Source organism: Falco peregrinus, chromosome 14, assembly GCF_023634155.1.
Source record: "Falco peregrinus isolate bFalPer1 chromosome 14, bFalPer1.pri, whole genome shotgun sequence".
Classification (NCBI taxonomy): domain Eukaryota; kingdom Metazoa; phylum Chordata; class Aves; order Falconiformes; family Falconidae; genus Falco; species Falco peregrinus.
In genome coordinates this window covers 4882259-4901834 of record NC_073734.1, presented here as the reverse complement: position 1 = coordinate 4901834, position 19576 = coordinate 4882259, and the positions used below count along the sequence as shown (strand labels likewise).

Sequence of the window (19576 nt, the reverse complement as noted above, 5' to 3'; positions counted from 1 at the left end):
AAGTTCAAATGTCCTGTTTATGTTCAGTGTAAATTTGGGTACTTTCTGCTCCTTTTGTTGTAACAAGTCACCTGTCCAGTTAGGAACAGTTGATGTACTCAAACTTTTCCAAAACAGTATTCATGTTTAGATGTCCAAATACAATATTTGGGCCCCAGTTCAGAATTCCCTTAGTGGTCTTTGTTCTTGTGCCTGTGATGAGCATTGTGACCGTTGGACAACCTCCTTTTCCCTTTTTCCAGTTAATTTTTCTTTAAAATAGGTGCTGTGTCTACATTTACCTATGCTGTTGAAGGCTTCCCAGTCATGCACTGTAAAGGTCAATTATGGATAAATTCTATATCAAAATAAATAAAGTACAGGGAATAACTGTTTGGATCATAGAGCAAGTAACAAGAACATTATACCAATGTTTTCACTTAATACCCGTTATCAACAATTACTTCTCAAGGAAGCTTCTTTAAATCTGTTGTTAATTTTTCTGTCGTTGTATTAGCGATCTTCAAGTTCTTGTGCATAAGCTGAACTTCTTACTGTGGTTTGCACACAAAAGGCTTCAAAAACACTTCCAGAAATATATGGCCCCTTTAGGAATCTATTAGTTCATGATCAGTGAGTGCTTTTCTCTGTAAATTGTACTATTTTGAGTTTCTTAGGGGATTTGTCAGACCTGAGGTGTGGGATTTTTTTGTTTGTTTTTTTTTAATTTCTGTAGCCATCAGTAATCTGTCCTGTGTGTTAATGGTGAGTTTGGTGTTTAATCTTTTGGTTTGGGTGTATGAATTTATGATGATGGCTTCTCAAACAGTCTGAACATAATTTAGATATCAGTCTGGAAGACTGTAAGATCCTCTGCCCCGAATACTTGTTAACGTTAGTATGAAGTTGCACATTATCGAATGCATCTTGCCAATAACACACTGAGGACTTTTTGTTCCTGTAGCAGTCTGTGGCCTATATGGCTCAAAAGAAAACAGTTCGGGGTGTATGTGTTTAACTTGGCGTTAGTAGCGGGTCAGTTTCACAGAGCTAGAATGTTTCATTGAATTCCCCGTTTCATTCATAAAAACCTTCAAGGCTTGTTGATTATTTCCAATTAAAGCCTGCAGGGACTGTTCTGTTGTATCAACTCTGTATAGTTCCCTGTTCCCCTTACCTTGCAGATGGCAATGGAGAGCTGCCAACAAGAGTTAGTATTTTGGACAGTGATTTTCAGATTCTACATCTGAATGATATTCTTTAACTTCTTTCTCCTCTTTCTACTGCTACAGTAATATACCAGGTTTGCCACTATTGAAAATGTAGTTAGCAAAAGCGTGTCAACCAGATGGTGCTGTGCTGCCAGTAAAGCAGACTCTTTTTTTTTCTTTTTTTTTCTTGATAAATAACTGTGTGGTCTTTTCTCTTCCACTCTATAGTGAATTTTGTTTATGGTGTTTCTGGCAATTTAGTTACGTGCATTAAGTTGTTGCAAATTTTACTTAATCAAAATCTGTTTTACAGCAGTGCACACAGTAAAGCGTATGAACCATGCGTTATAAAAACAGTTTGATTGCTTTGTGGTATCTGTGCTTTTAAAATTAATTTCCTAAAACTTGTCATTTGAAATATGCTTAAGTCATCGTGTGATGAAAACAAGGATGACTTGAACAGAGGAACTTTCTTCTGTGTCATCTTGGGTGGAACTGTGTAGTTGCAGTGTGCCAAGTGAATTCACAGCTACGCACTATGGCCTGCCTTGACTATGATGTGCTGTGTACAGCACTGTACACTGACTGCTTATGAGATGGAGCGATAAAGTATAATCTGTCCATGTAGCTGCATTAGGGCGGCAGGTGCCTTGCTTTGTAATGGCTGTCAGATTTATGTTCAGTGATCAGTTGTCTTTTCTAGCAAACTTAATGTTGATTTTTTGGGATAACTTATGCCTTTTTTGTGTGCCAAACTGATGTTTCTGTGTCTTAAAAATTCTTATTAGGGAAATGAAGCAGAAGTTTTTATCAAGAACCACCCGGTGTTATTAGGTCCGAGGACAGAAATGCAGCTTTCTGTCTCTTTATTAAACACATGAGGAATTACATGCGTGGAAATCTTCCAGCATCCTTTCCTAGATATGTGATTTCTGAAGGCTTGCTGATGTTTCTTGAAAAGCGATGAAATACTGAATTCAGAAGTTACAGTACTGTTTGTTGCTCTTGATATTTTGTATAAGTACGTCTTCATGAAAGCTGGGTTTTCTCAGTTCTTTTGTTCATATTGTTTACTCTTACCCCCCTGTTCATTATATACTAGTTAACTGCAGTACAGATGAAGAAAATAAAGGTTATGTGGTGCTGTATAATGAAAAATTTGTAGGAACAGCTGAGATAGAGAGGAACAATAGGCTAACTTTTAGATCTCCAAGTAAGAAGTTAAGCTACAGCAAAAATTAACAGGAGAACATTTCCTTTGAAAGTAAGTAATTCTGAATTTGCGAGATGTAAACTGTTCCGGGGGAAACAGCAATAGGCCATAAACAATACAGAAAGACTTGTAGCTGTGGTATTTCAATGAATTACCACATGAAAAACAGAACTAAACAAGCATGGTTTCATATAGGGTTTTGTCCTACGTCTTCTACCTTTTCACTGGAGAAGCCTCACATTCCATGCGGTCCATGATGCCTCCTGCTGTGGAATTTTGAAATCTCCCGTGATAGTAGCATATGTGACTGTTGGAGCTAGCTGCCGTGGGGTAAGGGATGAGACCTTTCTGACTTTCCTGTTAGTGGGGTGTAGCCTTTGGGCTTGTCCTTACCCCAGCCTCAGATTTTAACAGGTGTTAATATCTCTGACCTCTTTCTTTTAGTCAGATTTGGACGTAAGAATGCAAAGTATTAGTTGGGATTGGAGAAACAGCATGATGTTAAATCTCATTTTCTTTGAGGGGGGGGGGGGGGAAATAAGAGTTTTAGAAATTATTTTCTCAATCTTTAGTGGCTGCTGCTTAAAAATACGTAGTTGTCAGGATTGCCTACAAAGGCATAATGTTAATAGAAATTTTTAAATTTCTTTATTGGAAGAAGGACTGTCAGAAGGTTTCAGAACTAGTAGAATGGATGGCAAAAATCCTTAGATTGCACAGAGTTATGTTGAACTATATGGAGCTCGAAAAGAGCCAAGAACAGTAGCAAAATAAGGTAATAAATTAGTGATGGGAGTATGTGTATTGTCCCTGTGTTCTGAGCTTTGTCCAGCTTTGTGCAGCATTAGTACAGCCCTGCTTTTCCATCCAGGAAGTGATTGACTCTCTTCCTCTGTCTGCAACATTTCCTGGCAGTATGGCTATTAAAAGCCTCTAACCTCTTTTCTTTATGAGGTACCATGCTGGTCAAAAATTCCAGTGGCTGCTGAAAGTTTCTTGGATATGAGAACTGCTGCAATGCCTGATGGCCTGTCAGAATGGCAGCCTCAAATGATAAGTCTGAAATTTAGCATGTGCCCAGGTCTTGAGATTTATAAATTGATGAACACACAGTGTGACAGTGCAACTGAAATCTTTTATCCATGTTCTGAAGTAAATATTTAATCCGAAAGATTTCAGTCCAGAAACAGTGTTATTTTTGTCAACGTCTTTCCATTCATCATTTCTGTGAGTGGGTAAGCCCTAGTGTAAATGGTTAAGGTTGGTTGCTTCAGATAACATAGGAATTTGTTTTGGTTTTGCAGAACCCTCCATCATTTGTTTTTACGGCTATTTTGTGCAAATACTACTTTGTACAATGCTGGTCTGTTACTTTGGAAATTCATGTTGGGTAAATAAATGTAATTGAGAGCAGTTTTAAAAAGTGTATTCATTTTGGAGAGGATTTAAATGTAAATTTTTTGTTTTCTTCATACTTAATTATAGAAGTGCTTCTGATGAAATGCGGAGTATTCCATAGGTAAATGGAATTTTTCTTTTGTTCAGGCATTCTCCTTGAGCCTTTGTTATGATGAAATGGAAACCACATACATCTGATTCTTTACCATATGCATTTGTGGCTAACTGATTAAGGATACTGATCCCTGAGAATTGCATGTATTTTTATTTTTAATGGGAGCTGGAGAGTTAAATGGAATTGCAGTTTAATGCAGTCCGTTAATGTGCAAACACGTATCCTTGAACAAGACTTGTTAGTGGGCTGGACATAAGCTTATTAAATTGGAGGTGCTTCAGACTGTCTTGTCTGCAGCTAATTGGGGTGTTGGCAGGTTCAATCAGCTAGTTTTAGAAAACAGCGTTTTTCTTTTTCTTTTCTTTTTTTTTTTTTTTTTGTCTTAAGATACAAAGCAAGTTTTTACATGCAAAAGAGAAGGCTTGATGCAGTTGTGTACCAGATGGGGTGTATGAACTTGCTTTATTTTTGTAGGTGTAGATCATTAATATGTTTGTTTTACCATTAAGTTTAATCAACAAGGTGTAATAGGTTTTGAAGAACAGGATTTGTCCATCCGCTTTGTTTGCAGCGTGCCAGTTGGCAAGCCTTTTGGCTCTGGATTTCCCAAGTTCCAGATCTCTGTTTCTGGTGTGTGATAGTTTCGTTGTTTACAAGTGGTTTTTGTAGTCAAATAATGCAAAATTGAAAACTGGGATGATTTTAAGTGAAGTTGTAAAGCAGTTGTAAAGGATTTGGGGAGGAAAGAACTGTAGGATGACTGTTCCTCTAGATCTAGCAAAACTACTGTTGCTCCTGCATAAAGCCTTTAGGAAAACAAACAAACCAACCTAAAGAAATATAATCAAGGTATTGTTACAAAACCCCAAATTGCTAGAATTTATTTTTTAAATATTTTTTTCCTGTGAGTTACCTCTTGACCAACCTAAATTCATGTTAGCAGGTACTGAATAGCTTTTTCATTTTTGTTGTACTTCTATCATAAGGATTTTTATAGTTTATAATAAATAATCCGACTATGCTAATCTAGGCTTTTAGAAAGAATAGTAATTCTTCAGTCCTTATCGCTAAATAGTGGCTGTTGAGTCTCTGGTGTATATAGTTAACCTCTTTCCCACATCTGCTGTGGTTGATACTATAACTCATTAGGTGATGTAAACCACCATCAAAGATTAATTTATGGCTGGGGTTTTTTTTTGGTTTTTTTTGTTGTTTTTTTTTTTTTTTTAAAATTCAGTGATAAATAAATTAACACCGTAAACCTTTGGAATTGCTACTGTCTTTAACTGAAGTTAAGCGCTAACTGTCTCTTCCTGGAAATACACCCTCTTCAGATCTGAATACTCTCAATTTCCAGGAAGATTTTTATTTTTTAAGTAGCCAGTTTGAAACAAAGCATGTATTGAGGAATATAGTGTCCTGAAAGACGTATGGTATATGGTTTATTTTCAAGTTACAGGTACATTACTCTGCCTGCTGTGAACCTGATCTCATGCACTGAACTTTAGATCTGAAAAAATATTTCTCTAGAAGCCAATTCAGTCCTCGAGACAACTCAGCAGGCAGTTCAGTAGAAGATGTAAAATTAAGCCACTATTTTGGGGGTGAGAGGGAGTGGAGTGTTACAGATGATGTCTTGAAAATACAGTCAGCGATTTGGGGTGTTCGAATGTTTTACAGAGGTTTTATTTGGAGAAGCTTTGGAGCTCATCAGGTTTTCAGAAATCCTTGTCACTTTCTATGAGCAAGCCAGATTTATTTATCCTTTATCTCATGTTAGAGCCCCTTTCTGGGGCCTCATCCAGCAGCGCCTTTAGTGCAGACCTTTAAGTCTGGGAGTGGCCGACAAAAACACAGATGAGCTTCTGTCATTGTTTTGGATTGGATCCTGTGGTATCAATAAATTACAACCTTTCCCTGCCACTTTCTGTCATCAGTCAATGGTGCTGTGCGCAAACATTTATTTTAAATTACCAGTTCAAGTGTCATGTCTGTAGCTTCAGCCAGTAAGGGTTCTGTTTAAAATTAACAGGTTTGTTTCATGAAGAATTGGGGATGATTGTGCTGTCCTCGTGTGAATAGCTCTTTCATGCGAGCCCACTCTGTTTATGTCTGGGCATGGAAGGGGCTGAAGGAAAATGGCATGATTGTCTGTGATCTATTTTCACCATGTTCATTTCAAGTACGCTCACATTTAGGGGACAAAGTCAATATTAACAAAATGTAAAGATCATAGTTAAAACTTCATGACACCAGAGGATTTTACCTGTTTTCACGAATTTAAAAATTTTGTTTAGAATCTCAAGTTTTTAAAGAGCACATAAATAGAAGCAAAATTTTGATACTGTGCTAAAAAAATTGTGGCAAAGTGGAATTTTGACTAAGGGAGTCAGAATTTAAACTGCCATTCATAATTTTATTGATTGGTCCACAATGTTGTTACTTTTCATGCCTTTAGGGGCCTCTGTTTTCTGTTCTGCTGTCTCCCTTTTATTTTTTTTAAATCCTTGCTGCAAAACAGGTGATAAAGGTATTTCTTAACACATGCATTCATGTATAAACACATTCACTCACTCTTGCTTTCAAGTTGAATGTGTGAAGCATGTTTTGCATGGTTTTCTTAAAAGAAGGAGGTTAGCTACTACACCTTACAATGCCAGCAAGTGACGAGCAGTATTTTAGCGTGAAGAATTGTTGTGGCTTGAAATATATAAGTGAACTAATGGAAAAACCCAAATACCTTCTTGAGGTGTAGTAGACATGCTTCTCTGAAAATTATGATTTTTGTCTTGCATTCAAAAATTCAGTTTATGAAACTGAACTGATCAAATAGAGGCATTCTTTGATTAGATGTCAGCCCCTCTTTCTTTAGCCAGGGCTGCAGAGTTAGGTTCTTTGGCTGTGGTATGAAAAAACCCAGCCACTTGATATCTTTGATTCCCAGAAAAACACGACAATGTTTTCCAAAGTTTCCTAATTTGTCACAATAGCTTGTCAGCCTCAACGTCTAGAGATTGATTCTGGTCCTGCATAGCAGTAAGAATGCTACTTTACATCTTATTTTGCTTGCATTGGAACATGCATTTCATGTGTAAGTACCTGCTATGAATTAAGTGGACTTCTGTGATTCATTATACTTAGGATCAATACAACTTTATACTGAAAATAGTTTAAGAACTCTCATGACAGTGATTTTTTTTTAATTATTATTTGCTTTATCCTGCAAGATCTACAGCAGCAGTGCTGCAAACAATGGTAATTCTTGCTTTGGACATTTCTGCTGGAGATTTAGATACTTAAAAATTAAGCCTGCCCTGTTAGTTGTCTGTCTGGAGTTTTTGTTGTGGACCATCAGCAAGTGAAGATTTATTTTGTTTAAAACCATCAGTCTGAGAAGATTTTATACTTTTTTTGCTATTGGGAGTTAAAATTCACACAGGACTAAGGAGAAATGGCATCTTGGATTTAAGAAGCTTGTGTAGCAGTGCTCTCATTAGAATTTTGCATTCCATTATTGTTGCACTAAGATATTGAGGAGCCAAGTGTTTAGTAATTTGTTGTTGGGATTTGATAAATTGAGAAACAATGTATAACTTCCAGATAGTGTTTAGTTTGAGAGTGCAAGGTCAGTTGTGGAATTAAAATAACAATTCAATACCAACATTTCATCTGTGTTTTGGAGGGTTCAATAATTCATGCATATATGGGATGGAACTTAATCTATAAAAGTGTTCAAACTGACCAAGATTTGAACTGTGTTGATTCATTCTCCCAAGTCCAACTTTTCTTAAGTTAATGGTTTCTGATGAAATGTCATTTATAGTAGCTCAATGATTCAAATGAGAGCCTAGCAGGTAGCAGCTGTTAACTTACGTCTGAGAAATGGATGCAAAATATGTGGCTTGGATCTCTTTAATTGTGGTGGTGGTGTTTAAAATGTGCCTGTAAGGCTTAAAACACTAGAAATAATATTTCAGAAATATACAATCTTGCACTCTTAAATATAATGCTAGCTAAGATTTTCAGTAGTGCGCACTGAAAAGAAAGTCTTCCTTCAAGGTTTAGGCAAAAGTTTCAGTCTTGTAGATGTGTTACGAGAGTTAATATTTTACTGTTTGCCAGGTAAATCGTACAGTAAGTTTTCCTGTTGCTACTTAGCCCATGACAAACGTGAAATCCATTAAATTAGGAGGTTTAAAGTATTGGAAGTAATTTGTGCTTGCTCTGAACCACATGTGGGTAAACAGTTTATTTATTCCCACTTAGCTAATACACAGGAACTTTGTTCTGCATCTGAGACTTCAGTGAATCCTTTTATTTTGTAAAGAAAAACCTTATGTGAAAATTATGTCACGAAACCCAGGAATGCAGTTGTATGAAGTCCCGTGTGGCGCAATATACTGCTATTCACAACAGTACGCTCGGGAACAAGAGAACTGAATGCATACAGAACTTGCCCCTTGTGCCAAGACATTTTAGAAATCAACATCCTTTAATTGTAAGGGGATCTGAGAATGAGAGAGAGGCATGTACGTGGGGATCAAAAAGGCTTTGAGTTTTATACACAGATTAGAGGGACATTTACTAGTGTAATTAGACTAAGAACATTTAAAACCAATTACAGTAGTATTAAAATGTGGGTTAACCTACCCCCTTGCCAAATCCCGTAAGGTCGTATTAGATGAATTCTGGGGAAGGCAGAACATTTACTTTAATTCTATGGTTCTGTGAGCATAACCAGCTCTTGCATTCAAGGAATAACTAATGGGTGCAGACTTGAAATTTGGTTCAGGACAAATGCCTTCATATGGTTCATGCTTTTCCTTTTGCCTAAATAAACACCATCATTCTTTTCAATTGTTTTATGGAAGTGGACGTTGTTTACCTCATGAATGTTCTAAAATGGGTGAAAATGATTATTAGGATTATATTTTAGTGGAACTAAAAATTTTCATGTATTTGTAGTGCACTAGATTGTGGAAGCGTATGTTACATAAATTAATTCTTAAAATGTATAGTATATCAAGCATATAATAAACAGAAGGGGGCAGAAAAGCCTTATATATTCATTTGGACTCCCGTTTTGAGAGTTTAAATATTTTTAATGTTATGGTCTCTCAAGATGTTTGTGAGTTTGAAAATCCAGAAGAGCACTCCCTAGAAACTTTTCCTGTAAGTTGGGGTGTTTCATTCTGTGCGTACAACAGAACAAATGAATGAAGCAGAAAGCAGCGGATCTACTTGTGATATTAAAGGGGGCAAGTTTTCATTTTCCTTTGGAAAGGACAGAAATTTAAGTTGTGTTCGAAAATAATTTGCATACCAGTTTACACCAGATTAAAGTACCAGTAATACTGTTTTTATAAGTTGTTAAAACAACTGGTCTTGCTACTTATGGAAAATAATGCATAGTAGTATAATTTTAAAACAAATAGTCTACAGTGTTTTTGGAGAGTCCTACTTTTGCTTTAAGCAAGGTGGAAAAGAGCTATAGATGGATTCAGAGCTTCAAAAGGATGAAACAGCCTAACATCTAGCAAGGTCTCGGCAAGGTTGGTAAGATGGCAAAGAGCCAGTCTTCCATCTGCTTTATTTGGCAGCAGATGCTATTTAACTGATACATTTCCAAACGTAAAAAACACACTGTTTGGAATCTGAGTGTCTTTCCAAACAGAATTTTCCCTTTTTGTAGAACTGTACATTTTTGCATATCTTTAGCTAAATCTCTTTGTTCCATATTGAAGGGTGGAGTATGAGACGGGAAATCTGCTCCTAATAACTTCTAAAATTGTATTCTTTGTAAAAAGTGAAGAGTGGTATTTCTTTAACATCCCTTCAGGGTATATAGAAATTAAAGATTCAGTACCAGCTCTCAGAGTAGCAGCATCCATGGCATCCATGGCCTTTCTATAAAAATGTGTGTGTGGTGGCAAGTGCACGTAGCTGGTTGGGTAATTACAAAAAGCCAGAAAAACTAAGATACATAATGGAAATTATTTATGAACCGGCTCTGTAAGAGCTGATTGAGTTCTGTCTGCAGAAACCTAGTGTTGTATTTATTTGCAGTTTGTTATCTGGAGACCATTGAGGCTTTCATTGCTGTAACTAGTGTATTGAAAGCCAGTTTATAACACTGCTTCTGTCACCCCCAAACTCCTAGTGCCACATAAGTCAGACTTAATGCTGATATTATATATTGGAATTTGTAAGAAAATTTGGAAATTAAACTTTAATTAAGTAGCTAATTATATAATAAAGGGTTCAGAGTCTTTACTTTTGTTTCATACAATGTTTTCTAAACATATAGCAATTTCTATTTTAGTACTAAGGCTGCAATGGATAATTTCATTCCTAGTAACTACGTTCAAGATCAGCCAAGCCTACATTTTTTGTTACGGAAAACGACTGTCCTTCCCTTATAGATCAGCCTTTCTCATTTCATGTTTAATACAATCTCCAGTAGGCTGCAGTACCACTGCTTATCTAGTTCAGGAAGTTAAGGCTCAAAGAAGGGTAATAACCGTGAATTTCTTTCTATACGGTCTGAAAAAAAGATATCTTTGCTGTTTTATTTTTACGAGTACATTTATCTTTAAAGAGGCTTACATTGACCTGTTATTTTAAGTCATGACCTGTCCTTTTCTTGTCCATAATTAGAAGACTAATAATAAGTGCCATTTCTGTTACAGTATTTTTCAGTCCTAGTTGTGTTGCTTGCACATGGCTGGGATATACTGGTTTCTGCCGCTTTTGTGTATCTGCTTAGGCCAAAAGGTTCTTTGGAGACTCTGTTTCACTGTGCATTTAATTTTTATGGAATTTCAGTTGTGCTCAAAGTAAGAGAAACTGTTTGTGGTGGTGGTTCTTTTTCTGTTTGTGGGTTTTGTTTTGTTTTTATTTTTTTAAAGCAAAGCTAAGGTATGAAGTTGCTTGTGTACCCATGCCAGTGTTGTAAAATTTCTGAAGTAATATGTTTGACTTTAAGTGGAGGTTCTTTGGGTCACTTGCAGCATTATCTGGCTGTTTGTTAGTTGGAGAACTAGTTGGAAATCGGTGTTGTCATTCATGAATGATTACACTTGGTTGTACAGGTGTGTTTAGCTTTTATCAGAGTGGAATAATCCGCAGCAGATCTGAACAGCTTTTAACATTGGTTGATAAATTTGGTCTTAAAGCTAGCAATGGATGTTTTTTTGATTGTCAGCCAATTCAGAGGCTCTCTCTGTAGGTAAGGCTGAGTACAATAAACTCTATATAGATGTATTTTGTAACTTGGGAAACGTCTGGCTCATACATATTTGAGCTGAATATTTGATATTAAATGTTCTTAAACTGTTAACAGTATGTTTTAATAAATTCTGCATTTGCTTTATCTTTATTATAAATTGATTACAGCTTTCTCAGTTTTCAGATCCATGAATCTCTCTCCAGTGATGGCTAGTGTACTTTGGCTTGTCTTTTTACAGGACCTAATCATTAGTGCTGTCTTTACAATGTCTGCTCATATGTGATGTTCCAGATGCAAAGAATGCAAAGATAATTTTTGATGACTGAACTCTTACTGAGAATGATGGATAGCACTGCTGCTTTTCTGGCAATTGGCTGTGACTAGGCGAATGCATGGTTTAGGGACATTAAAACTTTAACTGTTCAAGTGCGTATACAGCTCCTTACCCTACTGCAGGTGTCCCCCAAGTCTTCGTCTTGGTGAATGGTTTGGTTGTTAGCAAGTTTGTTTTCTCCTGGGAGATGAAGAGCTGTATTCATTTTTTTGGGCATAAATCCAATGTAATTTTGGGTATGCTTTGTGGCTTTGTTCATGTATACTATACTATAAATTCATAAGTCAGTTTTCTCATTCCTGTTTGGATAGGGGATCTTAACTGTGTGTGCAGAAGGCAAAGGAAGCAGGTGGTCATCAAGAGGAAGGAGCATTTCAACATTATCTTCCTTAAAAGTGATTAAAAGATCCAAAGAGTGGCTGCTTTTGCAGATGGACACAAGTGTTGGTGAAAGATAAAAAAGGAAAAAAAGCTAAGGAAAACACCACATTTCTAAAATGGTACTTTTCTGTATAATTTGAAAAATATTTAGATTTTCTTCATGGTAGGGCTAATTGTAATACTCCTTCAGAGCCCCCACACATGCATGACCTATACATTTAAGTTTTCATGTTTGTCCCCAGCAGTAAACTGGAAACTATTAGAGTTCAAGGTCTGTTTCCCAGACTTGCCCAGACTTAAAGCTGTGTTTGGCTGGAGATCTCTGGTACAAGCAGTCTGCCAGCAGTAACTCTGACTCCTGCCTTCCTGATCTATTCTCTTTCTGCATCTCCTTCTAATATGTACACTAGAGGAAGATGAGAATGATATCCCCAGGAGCCCTGCCTTCCAGATAAGCAGCAGACACTATGTGGGCGTTGCAGTGACCACAAAGTATTATATAGGGAGGAAACAGCAGTTTGTGTAGGTGTGGCTAGCTCAGTGTCCCTAAGCCCAGCTCTCTGAGCTCCGATTTACCTATTTGCAGATGTTCTCATGTGCAAAGGAGGCTCAGAAATGGTCTAAACAGAGGGCTCTCTTCTTTCTTTTCTTTAACTGGTTGAGCGCTGCTACAAATATTCCATTAACTAGTCTATATTAGCATGTCTAGGAAAACAAGAATAACTTCTTGTCTGAAAATTTTGGTCTGAATTTTTCCAAAAGGAATTTTCATCCATTTGGAACGCTTTTGATATTGTACCTTGTGAAAGGTAGAAATGTCACATAGTTTCTTTTGCTTTATTTTCTTTCTAAATGAAAACCTTGTCTGGGAAGAGGGAGGAGATGGGGTCCTGGCATTGCCAAAAGTTCTTTTATTTCATTGGCTGCATTCTGTGTGATTGACAGGTTATTGGCAATGAAAAACCAACAGTTAAGACTAATGATCATATCTATGACTCACACGTTTTCCATACTGAAAAGTACCTTTGGCAGCAGTTTTCTTATGCAAAATATAGATCATCCTTTTATATTTTTTTAAAAAAGGTGGAAGCTAAATATGCACACTTGAAGATGTTTATTTTTTAAGAAATATTTTCACCTGTAATTTAACAGATCATTCTGTCAACTGCCTTTGAAAAAATTTCCCAAAATAATAGTATCTGTAGGTTGCACACATTTTAAGTTTCTTACTAAGCTGTGTCCAAGAATAGGCAAATTGCAGAACCAGTCTCTGCTTATGGGGAAAGGAATATGTGAATGCAAATGGAAAGTACTAAAGCCTGTGCAACAACACTGGGTTTCTGAAGCACTCCCACTGACCCCCTTAATATTTTCTTTCCATTTTCTCTGTGAGTATAGTACTGGCAGCAGTCATAGGAAGAATTGCTTCATTTGGGATCAGAGTGAATATCAGAAGCTTTCTTCCTCCTTCTCTGTGATTTTTGTTCTCTGTATTTTAGTACATAAGTAATGGTTAAAGTTGATTTATCTTCAGTATGAGACTGGAAAAGGAAATAATCCAGTATGAGGATGCACTAGGCTGTAATAAGTTTTAATGATATTTCTGATTTGTTTTGTCAGGTTAGCACAATATTTTGACTTTACATAGAACTCCTTGTTTAATTTTGTGTCTCTTCAGCAGATTTATTTTTGTTGTCTCTTTAAAATAAATAAACAAACCTGAAAATGGAGATTAGAACGTCTCACAGGAAAGTTAAAGGGAAGCACATTCCCGTATCTGCAAGGAATCTTGTGGATATCCATTTCTTCTGTGTACTAATTGGAGTCTAAGACAACCCTGTGCAACTCTCCTGTTTCAAGCATAATGGTGCCTTTTTGTATCGGTCCCAATTATTACTTTCTTTTTCTTCCAGGTAAGTAACTGCTCATGTTTCACAGCATCAGCTCTGAAAAATTTCTGCCTTGTGATGCCTCATTTCAGAATTTGTCAGCAAATTCTATAGCCCTTCTTGTTCCATGTAGAACATGGACCAGAACTGTAGTTTCTTGGTTAATATTTATGACATTTTGAATGGAAAGGTTACCTCATCCTCCTCATGCAGACTGTTTTTTGAAAGCGTCATTCTTCAGGAGTTAAGCATTAAACATAAGAAATTCCTTCTCCTTTAAGACTGAAAACAAAAGAATTGAGTGAGTTTTACCAGAGTCATTGCGTTAGTAGATGCAGAACACAGAAATAATCTTTTGTCCAACAAGAAACTTCTATTTAGTTATTTTCAAACTAGATGTAGAGTTCCTACTTAGGCAGGTTAATCACAGGGAAAGGTTAATTGGAGGTTATAGATTTCTTGTGTTGAATGTTTCCAAATGCTTATTTTAGCTGTTCTCTACCACTGAGCTTTGTGTGACTCTGCTTGCCAGACTGCTTTATAGATTCTTTGAGTGCGTACAACTTGATAACAGTTCATTTCCAAATGTAAAACAATTGATGGACAATTTGGTGGTAGCTGTGGCTTGTGACAGAGGTTTTCCTTGTGTATGTGGTGTCTGGTTTTGCCTTTATGCTGTATAGCCAGGAAAATACGTGTCAGTAAAACAGTATGTTTAGTTAGTGGCTCCTCCCAAAACAACTGTGAAGGTGGATTTTTCCTGTCAATAATCCACTCTACTAACTGGGAAAAGTTAATAGCTAGAGAGGAGCCAGTGTTTTCATGGGTGTTTAGGGATAAATTTGAAAGAAATACTTATGCATTGGAGCAAGCTACTTGTACATACATTGATGCATTGATCAGGGGATATATCTGTGCTGATGGGTTGTATACAAGTATTGCCTTACTGAAGGTGTGCTTAAGCTAGCTAGATGCCGTCCAGCTCACTCCCTATTGTCTTCCTTAAAAATGAATATTCCTAATAAAAAAAAAAAAAGAGCAACCTCCCCAACTTCTTCCTTATTTTATGCCAATTTTCAGTGCTAAGACTTTTTCAAATATAAACTTAATATGAGCAAAATCCTAAGGACTGTATAAATGTAATTTTATTGCATTTATCTCTACAGCTGAAATTAATTATTCAGAGTATTCATTAAAAATAAGCTTTGGTAAGTGATATTTTAAACAGGCATTCAGAAGTGATTGCAAGAAAGATAGTGATAAAGGAAAGTGTCTAAAAGGAAATGTAAAATTCTTGAACATTTTAAACTGGCCTGTAAAAACTTCAAATGTAGCTATTTGGACAATTTGGGAAACATAATGAGAACACATATTGCTGCTAGAGTTGGGGGACTGCCAGCATCGCCACGTATCAATGTTTTATCAAGTAATTGGTGCATATCTGGGGTGTGTGGGTTATTTTTTTTTTTTTTTTTCATGTTCAGTGCTGGTATTGAGAAAATAGAAGTTGCCATTTTTTTTTTTTTAAAATAAAAAATGTGCGGTTGTTTTCCCCTTCATAATGGGGAAAATTTTGAAAAGGTGACCATGAAAACATTGAAAACCCCTATACTCTAGATAGCAACTAAAAAAAAACCCAACAGAAAACACTCATTTATTGCTTAATACAATTTGAACTTCAAAGCTATAGTACAGTCTGTACTTGTCTATGATCAGACAAACATCTTCCAGAGCTTCTCAAGGTTTGCAGTCCGACAGATCATTGGCAGTCCATGCGGAATCCCATTTGTTGCTAGCAACAGATGCAGTTCTTGTAAGAGGGAGGCAGGGCATTAGGCTCCGGGGCTTTTTGTATGCAAAACCACTGTGGTTAACCATTTTTTCTGGGCTAAAGTTGAGATCCATTTATTGTTAGCTCTTATGACAGTTTCTTGTCTTTTCTCTAGGTCTTAATGATGGATATCCTAGTGCCTAAAGTCTTATGTAGACACATGAATATTCAAGCAAGCAGGCACTCAATTACAGCTGAAATAAACAGAGTTGCTGTCATCAGATTTGTTTAATTTGTTTCAATAATTAGCTGAGGACTACAGTTAGGAAAAATAAATGACTGTCAGTCATGTTTGAGATGTTGGACCGGTAAAAACAATAGTGGACTATTTACTGTGGGAAGCAAAGAGAAAAGAAAGCCTTCTCTGACACTGAAACACAAATTATCTTCCAAGTTTTCTCCTGAAGTTTACCATGAACACAGTGAAAACAGTCTTAAATATCAAAACCATGCCTTAGAATATTGAGTAATGGTGTGGGAATAACGTTAATCTCTGAAATCAAATTATAGGATAAGATGCATGCTGGAGATAATTATTTACTTCATATTTACTTCTGTATTATATTGTAGACTTAGTGCGTTTTTCTGTGCAACACTTCTCTAGTTATTTCCTTCTACATTGTCATCATAAGTGATAAAAAAGGCTTTCTGGTTTCTCACACGCTAAATGCTTTTCTGTTGCTTGTTTCAGATTTTTTTTCTTTTGTATGTGAAATGCACGTAAGAAATGGTTTAGTTTTGTCATTCGTTAAAGTTACAGTCTGTCCCTTTTCTGCTCTGATGCCCTAGTACCACACTTGTCTCCCTGCCCTCCACAAGCCCCCAGCACTGGAAGACAGTATGTGCTTTTTAACTCAGCTCATAATCCAATCAATAAATAATTTAAAAATTTATTTCATAGGAATTGTCCTACTGAAGATGGTGTATTACCGTGTGAGCTGGCCGTAGTCTCCCTCTGAAAATGCTCACTCTCAGACCTTGCAAAAGAAGAATGTGGTTGCTTTTTGGAACTGCGATTTGCAAACTTTCTCCTGTATATCTTGAGTTGAATTCTTTATCGCTTTGCCAGGGGTTGTGGACTTTTATATAATTCCATTGAAGCCATCCATCCTCTGAAAAAAAATTTGAGTACTTGAGATGGTACAGATGTCAAATTCGATGGATTACCAGCTTTAGCATTGGATGCATAACCACGATGCTGGGATAAAGAGCGAGGCTTAGAGGCATTCTCTGTTTTTAAGTAGACTATTTAAGCCATAAGACTGTGTTAATGTATTATTTATAAGGTTTGTTCCTTTACATTCCATTTTCCTTTCTGATTTTTGTCTTGTAGTGTTGTCCCTCAGACCACAGTAATACTGAACAACGACCGGCAGAATTCAATTGTAGCCAAGATGGTTGGGCAGGAAGAACCATTGAGCAGAGCAGCGGATTCTCTGGAAAATATCCTTAGCAAGTTAGTAGCAGTTATGGGAATCCTCCCCATTCCTTCCCTCCCTGGTTTGACAGATCAGTATCAGTTTCTGCAGCAGTTTGAAGTGGAAAATAAGGAATGTTCTAGGTAATAATAGTGGGAAAAGCGTTGAACTGGTACTTGAATGTGTTATTTGGCTGACCGTTCTGCCTAGGGAAGCCTCTTATCAGCAGTATAGGTACACTCTTGGTTTGCTCTGGTTGGGGAGAGAACATCCTGGAGGATCTGGAATTAGTTCAATGGCAGCAAACAGTTGAAAGAAAAAGTGCCTATAGCTACATATTTTTTACAGATGTACGATTGCTTGGGAACATGCCAAGATCCTGTATTTAACCAGCTGAAGAAGGAATATGCAGCAGCCCAGGAAGGCTTGTTAGAGTTTGTACAATCTAAAGCAAATTTTAAATTAAGTGGAACTTGAGATTCTGGGTAGAAGCTGTTAAATAATATGTTGTAATAAATTATTAAAATATTTTTGTTTTGCACACGAGGCCTAGGCTTTTCCATTGATGCAAATTTAGAAAGTATGCATCTACATTTTTTTTTATTTCTTCTGCTATTTTCCTTCCATTTTATTTTGTTGTGTAGCTCTGAGTTATAAACAGGAGTAGGCTTGTGTTTAAAGGAGCATGCTTTTGTAACGCATTTACTTTTGTCAATTAGTGCTTTTAATTCCCTTATAATCAGTCGTCTTTGGTCAAGGATTGTGTTTTCCCAAAGTTACATACTTTTCTTTTCCATAGTGCTGTTCCTGGACGTAGGCAGAACACCATAGTGGTGAAAGTGCCAGGGCACGATGACAGTCACAATGAAGACGGAGAGAGTGGCTCTGAGGCCAGTGACTCAGTTTCCAACAGTGGACAATTAGGAAGCCAAAGTATTGGGAACAATGTCACGCTTATTACGCTGAACTCTGAAGGTATGCTGATCTAACTGTAAGGCTACTTGAGCAAAGTCAATGTGGTGGTGGAATGAACTAAGATTCAACTGGAAGCTTCAGAGATGGTATCATGGGTCCAACCTTGAATTGTTAGGCAATACAGCAAGCATCAGATATGAGTGAATGAATAGGTTTTTTTTTTTTTTATTATTTTTACTAGTTTTGCAGGCAGAACAGCTAATTAAAATTCCTTATAAAAATTTAAAAAGTATGCCCCACTACAGCAGAGTATTTTTCTATTTTAAACCCTTTAACACATGCAACCTGCAGGATTTCCTGTCACCAAGTTGGAATATTGTTTCAGGAAAAAAAATGTCTTCTCTGGGAAATAAAATCTACTAGTCTATCTCGTCCTGAAACTTTAATAGTCCACTTGTGTAATTCTCGTGAACGTGAAATATTTATTTTAGTGAGTGCAAGCAATTTTTATAAGGAAATTTATATTAAAAAGAGTGTTAACAGGATAGTGTGTAGTGTCAGATTTTTCTGAAAATTCTTTAAGCCTTGGACACAGAAATCAAATGTAGAGAAATCTAAAAATTTTAGATTAGCCTAATAAAGATATTCTATTTTATGTGGTTTGAAATATTGGAATAAATGTTAATTGCTATTATTTTAATCAGAAACAAGATGATGTAAGGATCTCTGAGTTTTAGGTGAAAACATAAGATAAATAAATTAAAATTTGAAAGTATCAGTGATTTTGTTTTTATGCAGATGTAATTTGAATCCTAGAGTTCAATTTAATAGTTTTCCTAATTATTTTTTAAAACTTATTGATTGAATATTTACTGAAGTGTTATTCTGGATGTGGTAGTTCATATTTACATTGATGTACCAGAGAAGAATAAATTACTTCAGGGTAATTATTGCAGCAGAATGCACTTAGGAGGTGACCCTTGTAATTAAGAGGTAAATGCATTGTCTTTTTGATCTCTTAACGTTGAAACAGAAGGACTCCTCAATTAGGAGTGATTCAGTTTCTTCTGCATGATCTCCAGCCATTGGTAAAAGCGTGTTGGGTGTGAACAAGTTAGGATACAATTAGTGGTAAGAATTAATTCAAGGTAGCCGGAAACTGAGTATTTAAGAGTTGCATTCATAGATTTCAGAACTGACTAACAATTTGACTAACTAATTTGACAACTAAAACTCTGATACTTGGAGAACTTCAGAAGTCAGTCTACTGGAAGTCTTACGCACCAAAGACAGTTTTTGAAAATGTTGTTCTAAGGCATATGGACCTAGGATTCTTTGACTTTTATGGATATTTGTACAACTTAGGCATATTATAAAGTTAGGCTCAGTCTATTTGCGTGTTGTGAGACAAAGTTGCTTCCAAAGGGTGTTTAATTTTGGGTTAATAGGGTACTAAAGGAGACTGAGACTGTTTGAGGAGTTCCCCTCAAAAATATGGTCAGATTACAGATAGTGCTGATATTTTGATGTGAAAATATAAAAGGTACTCTTTGTGGAGTCTGTTAATATTTCATACAGCTCTGTCAGCTATACCAGGAACGAAGTTTCTAACGTTAGGAGGCTATTTGTTGTGTACTGCCCTTTTTGACTTGGTTGGCACAGAT

At 36.4% G+C, this 19576-nt stretch overlaps 1 protein-coding gene across 6 annotated transcripts in view; it reads left to right on the top strand.

Moving 5' to 3' along the window:
• BANP (BTG3 associated nuclear protein) overlaps positions 1–19576 on the top strand; it is a 152549-nt gene that overhangs the window by 19273 nt on the left and 113700 nt on the right. For 3 of the 6 annotated variants that reach the window (XM_055818581.1, XM_055818579.1, XM_055818580.1), the window contains 2 exons: positions 16913–17140; positions 17797–17972. In XM_055818581.1, the coding sequence (XP_055674556.1) occupies positions 16913–17140; positions 17797–17972 (404 nt within the window). Of the gene's footprint in view, positions 1–13749; positions 13773–16912; positions 17141–17796; positions 17973–19576 lie in introns of those variants that run through there. The other 3 variants (XM_055818583.1, XM_055818582.1, XM_055818584.1) reach the window with 2 other exon arrangements.